General features: G+C 43.4%; 1 protein-coding gene across 1 annotated transcript in view; it reads right to left on the minus strand.

The window, feature by feature from the left end:
- Window positions 1-12,645: 12,645 nt before the first annotated feature.
- LOC307067493 (alanyl-tRNA editing protein Aarsd1-like) overlaps window positions 12,646-13,077 on the minus strand; it is a 7,364-nt gene continuing 6,932 nt past the window's right edge. Inside the window, exon 11 of the mRNA XM_079724932.1 lies at window positions 12,646-13,075. Coding sequence (XP_079581058.1) covers window positions 12,824-13,075 — 252 coding nt within the window. The 3' untranslated portion in view covers window positions 12,646-12,823. The remainder of the gene's footprint in view (window positions 13,076-13,077) is intronic.

Raw genomic sequence — 13,077 nt, forward strand, 5'->3', positions numbered from 1 at the left:
CCCTCTTCTCAGAACACTCTTCCCCCACTTCACAAGAAAATTCCTTCCCATTCCATAGCAGTTTCTCAAGGAAACCACCCCACACCCCCAGGCTAGATCAAGAGCCCCTGATAAGCCCATGCATAGCTCCCCCTTTACCCTTCCTCTCTAGCAAGTGTCAGATGTGTGATTTATTGAGCCACATCTGTCTTCCCCACTAGACCCTTACAAGCCCCGTGAGGGCAGCTCATGCCTGCTCTGATCACCACCATGCCTCAGGGCCTAACACAGAGGTGGCCTCCGAAAGCCTCTGTTGACTGATACATGAAAAATAGACAGCTATTTGCTGGAAAATAGTTGGAAAAACCAGCTAACAAATTATAAATTCGAGTAGCTTCGAGTTCCACAAATGACTCAATAAAAAGACATTCTTAGGCTCCCAACTGCAAATTAGAAAGAGGTTGAAAACCCAAAGGACAGGGTAGGCTATGGAGAAACTTTGGCCTCTGGGTTCCCAGGAGAGGTTTACTCCCCAGTAGGTGGGGAACAGACTCTTAAAGGAGCTGATGATGAGGAAGTCATGACTAAGACTTGCCTTTATTTTTCAAGATAGATTGACTCCCGAAGGTTCTAGGGTGAGGCAGAAAATGTGAATTGAATCCTGCTTCAACCCCAGGGCTTTCAGGGTGGGACTTTATCTTTTCATTGAAGGCCACAGATCTCTTGGTGTCTTAACCAGCAGTCACCACATTGCCTCAGCCCCTGTGACATTCCAGTTCCCTGTCCCCTTTGTGATGCTTTGAATATCATAAAAGCAGACTAAACATCCACAGAACGTCACAGCAGAACTCATTATTAGGCAGTTACACTTAAGTGGTTACATAAGTCATAATACTGTGGGTGTCAATGTTCACCTTCATCATCGTTGTATATATTATTCTTACTCTCTTGGGTTCCCTTTCTAGGATTATTTGACACTCTCGTAGGTTCACAGCAATTTTTTTTTCCTATGTCTTCGTAGGGTTACAGTAATCTTCAGAACCAAGAGAAAAAAAAAATACTATCTCTGACCAGCCGAGATTAGGTTTCCACATTCTAAACCTTCTGGACCAGGATATGGATCTGGTCGTATTTTGCAACCCAAGATCCCGTTTTCTACTTAAACTTGACTTGCTACATCCATAGATTGTACTAATTCATCCCTTGGAACCTGGTGTCTCTCACCCAAATAGTGCATTCTACAATCTTGCTTAGCCAAATCCCACTGTCTCATCATTTGGATGATATGCAGTACTGACCAGGTCTGTTGCAATTATATTTAAAATGTGTGTGTGCGTTGTCATATCTCATTATGATTAACAGTGAGCTCTGGAAGTTTCCCCTCTCCCCTTTAGAATATTTGGGTAATTCTTCATCTTGGAAAACTTTGGAGTTGCTCCACTGTGAGACCCCCACGCATATACTTTCTGTTTATTATGTGTGACCACTAGTCTTGATCAGTCGTTCCTGTTCTTGGTACAGTTTCTACCTTTTTCCAGAACTATCTGTCTCACATTAATTTCTTGTAGTCACATTTTCCTGATTACGCAGTAAAAAATGTATGAGGCTACTAATTTAATCTTAAAAGTCCAGATTTATTGACACTCTATTGATTAAAGTTAACATATTTTGGTATATTTACCCTTTTAAGAAATCATACATCAACTTCTTTATCTCGAGGTTTTTCACACACTCAACTCATTTCAGTTAATCATAATTGTTTTTTCTTTTTTGGTGTCAAAATTGTTGCATTTTGGTCCATGGCTTCCTTATCCTTCCACCATTACCTGTCTGAAACCCTTTTTTTCTAAGCCCATCCTAAATTTTCCTTGCTCCAAGATGCAGAATCCTCCTTCAAGAAGTCTCAATTCCTTTCGGTGAGAGTCAGGGGTTGGCAGAAGTGCTGATATTAATGGGCTGCAGTCAGAAAAACATATTTCTGTTAAAGGTCATGAGTTCTCAATGATTTTTCCAATTAAAATTACATTTTTTTCTAATATAAAATCTTTTATCTATTTTATTTTACCTACAATATTTCTGCTTAAAGTTTTATTCCTTCACCCACAATATAATCGTACTTCCTTCTTTTTTTTTAAAGTAAATTTATTTGATCCATATTGTTGTTTTTTTAATAACTGCACAGAAATTATATATGTACCCAAATCTAAGTTCCTACTTTTCAACTGAGAGTATTTATTTTATTATTTTTTTTTTTTGTGGTACGCGGGCCTCTCACTGTTGTGGCCTCTCCCATTGCGGAGCACAGGCTCCGGACGCGCAGGCTCCGGACGCGCAGGCTCAGCGGCCACGGCTCACGGGGCCCAGCCGCTCCGCGGCATGTGGGATCCTCCCGGACCGGGGCACGAACCCGCGTTCCCTGCATCGGCAGGCGGACTCTCAACCACTGCGCCACCAGGGAAGCCCTGTGATCATTTTAAAATGAAAGTCAGACCCTGACCTTTGTGCTTAAGATGCTTCAGTGGGTGGGATGTCATTCAGAGTAAGAGCTGCACTCCTCCCGGGTTGGTGGAGGGATGGAGGGACAAGGACACTTACCTCGCTCCTCTCCTTCCACTGCAGCCCCCACTCCAGCCACCGTGGCTCCTTGCGGTCCTTGCCGCAGACTAGGCACACTCCAGCCTGAGGGCTTGGCACCAGCTGCTCCTCTGCCCGCACGCTCTGCCCTCAGATACCCGCTTGCCTGATGCCCTCATCTCTGTCAAGTCTTTGCTTGAGTCTCATCTTCTCAATGAAGCCTTCCATGACCACCCGATTTAAAAGTTCCATCCACGCTACTACTTTCCTCTCCCTGTTCCTACCCTCTGCGTTCCCAATCCTGCTTCTCTTTCCTGCTCCCTTTCTTTTGTCTTCTCTTACTGATTTATTGTTTCTGATGTGTCTGCATCACTATAAGGTAAGCTCTACTTGGGCAGGAATTGTTTTGTTCACTGATGTATTCCAAGCACCTAGAATAATTAAATATTTGTTGAAATTGGTCAGGGCTCATGCCATAACAATTGGTAAATAATTTGAATACATCACCTAAAAAGATCCTATTAAACTATTCTATAAAAGGCAGTCAAAGTTAAAAGAAACAACAAAGTGCATCATGGGGAAACAATTGTGGTTAGCAACTATTATAAATCCAAAATGATGGTTCACAAAATTAGAGCCTCCGTCAATCCCACTCCCCACTCCCCACTCCCACCCCGAATTACCTAACTAAAGGAGACATGGCCTTCGTAGTCTGGAAAATGCTGCTCTTTCTGCTTCTTCAGTTCTCAGAGTCCTTTAAAAACTATAGTTTGCTTTATTTTCAGATCGTGACTTTCTTGAACAGTGTGCCTTTGTGATTGTTTAGATGTTTCTAATCAGCTCTTCAATGTTCGTTCCCCCGTAAAGCAGCTTTTCTTTCCCTGCAGTTCTCAGTTTCAGTTTCTTATATCCTATGTTTTCCTCTTTGTTGAATTCTTCTCTTGTTTGGCTGGAGTTAATCCAACACATCAAATCAAATATTGTTTGTTTGTCTGGAAAGGGAGCACAGGCAATAACCTTTCTGAGTCCTGTCTGTCTAGCAGTATCTTTGCTTTGTTCAGGTCTAGAATCTTGACAAGTTTATATTCCAGGTGATTGCTGATGCCATCAGAGGCCAGTCTGCCACCACAACTTTTCTCACACATTGCCCAAGTTCCCTTTGCATCCCCATAGCCCCTTCTCTCACTGTGGTTGTGAAATCGCATAGGAACAGTTGAAGCCAGCTCTCCGAGATAGATATATTCTACACTTGTCAGAAATAGCAAATTGAGTGTGTCCATCAGGTTATTTTATGAACTTATCAGCCTATCTTGCCATGAATGCCTGGTGTGAAGGATTTTATAAAAATATATCTTATAGGGGCTTCCCTGGTGGCGCAGTGGTTGAGAGTCCGCCTGCCGATGCAAGGGACACGGGTTCGTGCCCCGCTCCGGGAAGATCCCACATGCCGCGGAACGGCTGGGCCCATGAGCCATGGCCGCTGAGCCTGTGCTCCGCAACGGGAGAGACCACAACAGTGAGAGGCCCGCGTACCATAAAATATATATATATATATATATATATATATATATATATATATATATCTTATAAAGCAAATTTGCTTAGAGCAAAGGTAACTGAAATAGCCAGAAATACAAAACGTTGCTATTGCTTTCTGTCAATAATCAAGACATGAAAAACGTTGTAGGAAGTCAAGAAGCTGGAAAAAAAAAAAAGAGTTAAAGATGCAGAATTTCAGGAAGACTGAGAAAAACTGAGAGACAACCTGGAGGTAGCATTCAAGCCTCAGCTTACAAAAAGATGAAAAAAAGAAAGAAATGTTCCCTGTTGTCTTACTGCAGCCATTGACAGCATCAGTACAGAGGAATTCAGGGGGGGTTTTCAGGGGGTCCTGGAAAATGGGAATAATGAATGCTGTTTTTTGTTTTGTGTGTTTGTTACATAAATCAAGCTATTTATTATGGGCTAGCAACGTTTCAAATGGTGGAGCTTTTACTGGCCTTTGCATGCCTTCAGTCTTCTGAGGGCAGACGTTACTGTGACTGCAGAAGTGGGCTGGGAGGTTCCGGCACCACCAGCTACAATTTTCATGCAGGAACCCCAGTGCCTGATCCCCACAACTCAGCTCTTCATTTCGGTTTCACCTCAGAAAGAACAAGTGTACTTGGCGTGCTGGTGGATTTCGGTTTTCTTCACCATTCTCCTGAGGGAGGCATCAACACAGGTCCCGTATTTACCGATGCTTCTGACCTTCTTAGTGCATTTAGCCTTGTCGTTGCAAACTAAGGCTGAGCCCAGAAAGCGGATGCTGTTTTCTGAATTAAGTTAGGATTCAGCACTATTCAGAATCTCTGGTCTTCATGGAGGTAAGGGCATAAAATATCAAGCATCCATTTGACCAGAGAAGGGTTAAAACTCTCAAAAACACAAATGACAACTCATTTCCAGAAGGCCACACCTTGTCTCTTCATTCCCTGCTGGCTTTTCGAGAAACGTCTCACTACTCCACGTCCCCCAGGCAAGATCTTCAGTAGCCACAAGGGGCCAAGACAATGAGAAGCCCTCTTTCAGGCTGGCTGAATCAGCGGCGGCTCTTTTATCTTCTCTTTTTTCTGACGGAGGCCTGGGCAACCACAGGCTCACAGCACCCTCTGCTGTTAAATTACAGAGGACAGTGCCTTGGTGTTGGGACTGAGATCACTAGAGAATTCTGGCCTGGGGCAAGAAGCAAATGACAAGGGCAAAAGAAACTCAAAATTAGTTTTCATGCAAAACTTCAGGACGAGTTAATCTTGCTGGTAACAGGCAGCAAAGACACAGCCAAGGAAAACGGGAGGACAGTGGAACTTTTCCAGCAAGACAGCTTTTCAGCCTTTTCCAAAGCTGAATGGAATTCCCTGACTCACCCACACCAAGGATCCAAAACAGGCAAAGTACACTTTTTCGAGCACCATTTGTAAAACACATGGAGTATTGTCTTCATAGAAATAGAGCCCAGAGTAACAGAAAAGGGGAGACAGACAGGCTTAGAATTAAATGTAGGCAATTAGGGTCTTCTCTTCTGGGCCCTCTGGCTTTCAGCATGATAAGGTATGTACCTGCCCTAACAGAGGTAAAATTAGAAGCTACATGGCAACGGTGTAATGGAAGGTTTTCACTTCTCCTTATAGCTTGCTTATTTGATCCTTTTTCCTTGCCAAAAGCACCAGACAGCCTTAAGATCCTTAAATGCCCCCGTCCTGAAATCACTTATTTAACCATGAGACAGATGCTAGTTTATAAAAGAAAAGATGTTGGTCATATATATAAATATATATATATATAAAATACAAATACAATATATTATATATATAATATATATATTATAAATATTATATATAATATATATAATATAATATACAAATATACAAATTATATGTATAATTTGTGTGCTCTTTTAAAGTCTATTACGAATACTTACATAACTACTTAAATATACTAGCTATGTTACTCAGAGGCCACACAACATGGTGGTTAGGTAGATGGGCTCAGGAGCCAGATTGCTGGTTCAAAGTTGTGCCCTGCCATTTACTAGCCGTGTAACCCCGGCAATCTCCTTATCTCTCTGTGCCTCAGTATCCTCATCTGTAAAATGGGGATGGCAATGGAATCCATCTCGTGGGGTTGTTCTGAGAATTAAATAAGTTGATATTTATAAAGTGCTTAGAACAACGTGTGGCGGAACTATATATGTTTAACACCAACCAATAATTAAGCAATACCAAACAATAATAAAATAAAAATTAGGCAGTGGCACTGAAGTCTGCTTTTCACTATTTGGAACTGCAGTTAGCAGAGGGTTTTATCAAGTGTAACTTCCTTGTCTTTGTGAGGTCTTTTTCAGGCTATGTTTTTGTCACCCTCTCTTTGCTGGGGTGTAACACAGGATTTACCTTCTGTTAATGGGGAGGGAGGTGGACCTCTGGGGACCAGAAGAAATGGCCTAAAATTGGGTGAAGAGCAACACAAGCTTCATGTCTGTCTTATTCTTTGTGTCCTGTAACAGCCACGTAAAAGGTGCCCAGAATATATGACTCACTCCATCAGCCTTTTTAAGACCCTGTTACCTTCTGGGGCTGAGGACAATTCGCAGTCCAGAATTTCTATAAAGAAGGGGCTCAGCGATGACCATCTGGTTGGAAGGGAAACCAGCAGTTGTCTTAGAATAAACTAGTTTTGTTTGCCTATTAAGCGCACTGTTATATTTGAGATGGCCTGGATACTGGAGCCCAGGAGCGACTAAATTCTACCCAGTCCTCTGATGTCTCTGCCACAATCCTCCTCTGCTCTCTCCCCCATTATTCTCTCACGTCACCCTGTTCTCTTCCTGTTTGACTTAACAGAATGTAAAATTTTACATTTATTTGCTTCTCTTTCCCCTTTCTTCTCCAGGACCTCAAATATCATTGAAAACGGTGACCACAACTGTATTATCCACCAGTGTGGCCCAGTTCTTAGAACAGTGTCTGACACACACTACACTCTCAATAAATACCTGCTGAATACATGAACAAATGAATTCCTTGATGGTTTATTACATACCCAAATCAACAGTAACAACAAAAACAAGTTAGGTGACATGGAAGATAGAGGAACTTTTATTTTCACAGAAGAAAAGGTTGATTCTGAAACACTTGGCTTTGAGGATGTTTGAGGATGAGCAGGGATGTTTACAGGAGGCCTCGGCTGCAGGTGGCTTCTGCAGGGAGTTCACGGAAGGGCTCAGCAAAAGAGAGAGAAGGCTCTCACTATCAGTGCCTCTTCTGCTCTGGACACCGGCCAGTTCACCAAGACCCACCCTTGTTCCTTGACATTGAGAGTCTGGCATTCTGCCAGCAGTAGTCTTCACAGAAGGTGCAGAACTTTCTGGAAAAAAGAAGAAAACTTTCCATCACTCGTTCCCAAATAGCCCTGGTTTCCCTCCATCGAAGGCACTTTAGTCATAGTTTGGATCCAATTCAGGAAAGGAATGGGAGACACAGAAGCTTTCTTCAAGAGTATTTCATTAGGGTATGTTGAGCTGTCTGTTTTCCCAGCAGGGCTCTGCAGTTTATTTAAGTTCTTATTAAGGAAAAGACCTGGCATTCTAGCATAACTTGGCTGACTCTCTCATTTCCACTCAGGACTAAAGGGTGGGGTGGAGCTACAGGACATTTAGGCACTATGCCTGCCTGAATTCAGACTGTCTCCTGCTCTGTGTCCAGCTTCCATCTGATGTCTTTTGTCTTTCATACTAAAATCTGATCCAGCACCTACATGTGCACACATAGTTACAAAGGAGACCCTCACCTTGGTGTGAGCCACAGCATCTGTCTTCAGCAATTTATGGGTACTTAAGTCATAAAACTTTCTTAGCCAAGAGGGAGCCGTTTCTCACTATGTCTATGCTGTAAAAGTGGATTCTAGCAATGTTCCAGAATATGCAATCTATGTGTGTATATGTGTACCTAAAACTCTACTACATTTTGTGCTAATTGATACCTATTATTCTCTTGGTTCTCATTTAATGTTACTCTAGTAAATGATCAAACTCACTCTGCTTGATTTTCTGGTGAACCTCACAAAAGATAATCCAGCCCGTCCCTTGAATACAAACTGTACCTCTCCCCAGGGCATTGGATTAGGGCCCCTTTGACAGGTGTGAATGACATCACCAGTTCAAAATGTGCTGCTTTATTTTCCCTTCCTTTACACAGCTAGTTACTGTTTTCAATAATTAGATCAAATGTTGATTCATTTTCCTAATTGAGTTATTTCAGAAAATTCCTTCTTTCTTAGGACACCGTGTTCACATCCCCACTTGCAGGTTAAGAAATTGAAGGTAAGGGAGAGTCTCAGCAGGGAAACCATACACCTTGGGTTTGCCCAAGACCAACCTGGTTTGTGGTTCTGGAGAGATGTGTGGAGCACCCCTTTCACTCTTAGAAGGCCCCAAGTTTGGATAGTAAATCATACGGTCATTCTAAGCCTACGTGACCAGAACCCACCTGAGTGGTGGCAAGCAAGTGTGGCCCCAGTCCACTGCTTTTTTTTAAAAAAATAAATTTACTTTATTCATTTTTGTCTGCGTTGGGTCTTCCTTGCTGTGCGCAGTCTATCTCTAGTTGCAGCGAGCAGGGGCTACTGTTCGTTGTGGTGCGTTGGCTTCTCATTGCGGTGGCTTCTCGTTGCGGAGCACGAGCTCTAAGCGTGCAGGCTTCAGTAGTTGTGGTGCACGGGCTTAGTTGCTTCACAGCATATGGGATCTTCTTGAACCAGGGATCGAACTCGTGTCCCCTGCATCGGCAGGTGGATTCTTAACCACTGCGCCACCAGGGAAGCTATTTTTATTACACCCCGATGAAACAGAAACACAGAGGGAGAGAGGGAGATCACACACACAAGAAAATGAACTCATGGGAATTCTTTGGTGGTCCAGTGGTTAGGACTCCACGCTTCCACTGCAGGGGGCCCGGGTTTGATCCCTGGTAGGGGAACTAGGATCCCACAAGCCATGCGGCCAAAAAACAAACAAACAAACAACCCCCTCAAAAAAAAAGAATTCCCTTGGGTCTCTGTTCAAGGGAATCCTGCCTGAGTCCTTCTATAAGTAGGAACCCTTGTGTGAAGCAAATACTACTTCCCCGTCTCTCATCAACGATTCCATTTTGTACTGCCTAACTTTTACACTATGGTTTTGTTTTAAAACACGATACTCATTTAACGGAGAAAAGCAAGATGCAGAGGAGTGTACATTATGTTTCAAAAGACGGGAGATTTATACACATCTATGAAAAAAGTACTGCCAGAGGATATATAAGAAATTAGTGGCTGTCTCTGGCAAGGAAAATTGGGCAGGGGCAGGGTTGGAGAAAAAAAATTTTTAAATACGTTTTATAGGGACTTCCCTGGCGGTCCAGTTGTTAAGACTCCCTGCATCCACTGCAAGGGGCGCAGGTTTGATCCCTGGTCAGGGAACTAAGATCCCACATGCTGTGTGGTGCAGCCAAAAAATTTAAAAAATATAAAAATACATTTAAAAAAATCTCTTGATGCCTTTCATACCCCCTCTGCAGGCTACTGATGCAACATCAATGCCTAAATTTTGCCTCAGAAACTCAAATTTCTCTTCCTTCTGGCCACCTGTCTGCAGCCCAGCTCTCCCACTCATCCTCCTCCTGGCTCCAGCTGAAGTCTCAGACTCTGGACTTCTGTCCCTGACAAGTAGGCTGCCTTGTGGCTTTCAGTCTTACCAGACAAGCTGCTTTAGCTTCTTTCACTTTGGGAGAAAACTAACTGGACACCGTCATTCTCTCCTTAGGGGCTCTTGACACAGGAGGAAAAAATGATTCCACACCAGAGCTGTATCCACCCTGAACTTCCTAGAGGTATATCACATGCACATGTAAGCACATAACCTCATCTGGAGACCCAGGATTCAACCATAAGTTTGATTTATAGGACCAGCACAAACATCAAAGCTGACATGCCCTGTGAGGGAAAACACGGGCTGTTTGGGAGGATTGGTCTATACTTTGAAATGGAATGGCACATCAAAAAATACTTGTTAAATGTGAAGCTAATCTTTTTAGCTACCTTGGATGCTTATCGCCCTATGCTACTATTACTAATTATATACCCATTGGCACCTACCTTCCCTGAACCTTCTCATCTATAAAATAAGGTAGTTACACTAAATCAGTGGTTTCCAAATGGTGTCCTGTGGCTCCATGGGGGTACCTCAGGGCCCTCTAAGCTCCTGCAAAACTCCAAGCCTCCACTCCTTTTTCCAACCAGATCAACACAACTTTCATCCATGTCCGAATTGGGCTGTTATATGTAAGACTCATGAAGAAAAGCTTCCTTTAAATTGAAGACAAAAGTTTGAAAGCCACTGCACTAGGTAGCCACTCAATTCCGTCCAGCCAAATTCTATGAAGCCACGCTCCCTGCCTGCCTCAGTTTCTCTAGCAGGAACGCAGCAGAAATTCCTCATGTGGGAATTTTACCTGAATAAAGTCCTTGTGTGAACAAGGAGACAGACATCTAATCTGAAGCTATTCACCGGTAGCTGCTGGGTTCAAAAGACGCCTCCCTTGGCCTCAATCATGGCTACAAAATAACCTGGGGAAGCATAGGAGGTGCCTGCACACACGTCCATCCACAGGGGCACTGCCCAGGGATGCAGCTCACCTGGAGGTGGCGGAAGTGCAGCCGCTCCTGCTGTTACAACCAATCCTCGATTTGCAGGTAAAGAGGAACTGAACATTAGGTAATCAAAAATACCCATTCTAGGTCATCTCTGGGAATCCAGTGTTTTCTTGAGCACTTACAGTTGAATATGTTACTTCCCAACACCACAGAGATCGAGGCACCCCCATTACTGCCACGTTACCAGTGAGGAAAGTGAAGGTTGAAAAGGCAAGATAACTCTCCCAAGTGAGGAAACAACAGAACCAGATTTTTTTTAAGTTGTATTCTTTTTTTTTTTTCTGATACGCGGGCCTCTCACCTTTGTGGCCTCTCCCGTTGTGGAGCACAGGCTCCGGACGCGCAGGCTCAGCGGCCATGGCTCACGGGCCCAGCCGCTCCACGGCATGTGGGATCCTCCCGGACCGGGGCACGAACCCGTGTCCCCTGCATCGGCAGGCGGACTCTCAACCACTGCGCCACCAGGGAAGCCCTAAGTTGTATTCTTAAATTGTGAAATATAACCTCATGGAATAAATCATAAATGTAGGCTACAATGCATAATTACAGAGCAAAGCCCGATGTTTAACTGTCACCCAAGTTAAGAAACAAAACACTGCGGGCACCCTAGAAACCACCCTCCCACCCCCACCTTGGGTCCCTTCGTCGTGCTTCACTCCCTCCTCAGAAGTATCAATAAATGCTGTCCTGACTTTTAAAATCAATTCCTTGCTTTTTGTTACATAGTTCTACCGCCTATAGATGCTCGAAGTCAGGACTACTCAGGTCTGTGAAACTCCAGGCTATGCTCTTAACCTTGAGATAATGCTTTCTCGTTCTATTAGCTGCTGAAAGATGACTTTAAATCTTCCATCAACTATGGATGTTTCTCCTTTTAGATCTGTCAATGTCTGCTTTATGTATTTTGAGGCTGTTATTAGATACCTATAAATTTAGAACTATTTTACCTTCCTTTTATCACCACATGTCTCTCTGGGTCTCTAATAATGATTCTTTTTTTTTGGCCACGCTGTGCAGCTTGCGTGATCTTACTTCCCCCACCAGGGATTGAACCCAAGCCACAGCAGTGAAAGCACTAAGTCCTAACCACTGAACCGCCAGGGAATTTTTTTTTTCTGGGGGGGCGGGGCCAATAATGATTCTTAAAGTGTTATAGCCTTAAAGTCTCATTTACCTCATATTAATAATGCCCCCAGCTTTCTCTGGATTAGTCTTGCCTGGTATCTTTTTCCATCCTTTTCCTGCCTCAGTAGCAGACTTGGAACATCTTTCGACTATATATTTTCGTGCCCTCTTGACCTATTTACGAAGTCATTGATACCTTTTAATTCTGAAACACAAGACTAGGAAAAGAAATAAGGAAAAAATGAGAGAAAACAAGGACATGTGAGTCTAAGCCCTAAGCCAAGCCTCTGGCCTGACACACATCTCCTTAGGCAGCTGCATTTCTACATGAAGAAAGACTGCGGCTGGGTTTAGATAAATTACTACAGTTCATCAACATAACACTCACGATAGGGTGTGACTAACAGCTGAATTAGAAAGCTGTTTAAGACTCACCGACATAGAGAACAGACTTGTGGATGCCATAGTAGGGGTCGGGGGGGTAGGTAGGGATGGACTGGGAGTTTGGGATTAGCAGATGCAAACTGTTATATATAGAATGGATAAACAACAAGGTCCTACTGTATTGCACAGGGAACTATATTCAATATCTTGTGATAAACCATAATGGAAAAATTGTGAAAAAGAATGTATATATATATGTATAGCTGAATCACTCTACTGTACAACAGAAATTAACACATTGTATATATCAACTATACTTCAATAAAATAAATAAAAAAAAATAAAGCTGTTTATTCACAAAGACACTGATCACATAAGCACACTGGAATATACTGTGTAAATTCATATCCATCATGTAAATATACATGGTGCCACAATCATTTCAAGTCAAACTATTTTATTGTCCAAGAGACTCCTTCTGTGGTCACAGGAGGCCGGCTGTCAACGGACAACCAGGGAGGCACCCGAGCCCTCACTCCTCTGCACTCTGCGTGCTGACGTAGTCCTGGAGAAGCGCCTGCACCTCTGCCCGACGGCTCATCTTGGTGGCCTTGCCCTGAAAGCGGCCTTTCTTCCCCGCTCCCTTGCCTTCTAGCACCTCAGCCACCCTGGGGAGCAGAGAGACAGTCAGGGAGGGCGTCTTTGAGGAAAAAATCACAGGAAAACCAAGGGCAGCCCTGAGGCTTTCCCCTTGGGCTGGGGGGAGAGAAAAAGTAAATGGCTTCT

The sequence above is a fragment of the Hyperoodon ampullatus genome (assembly GCF_949752795.1).
Source record: "Hyperoodon ampullatus genome assembly, chromosome: 19".
Taxonomy (NCBI): Eukaryota; Metazoa; Chordata; class Mammalia; order Artiodactyla; family Ziphiidae; genus Hyperoodon; species Hyperoodon ampullatus.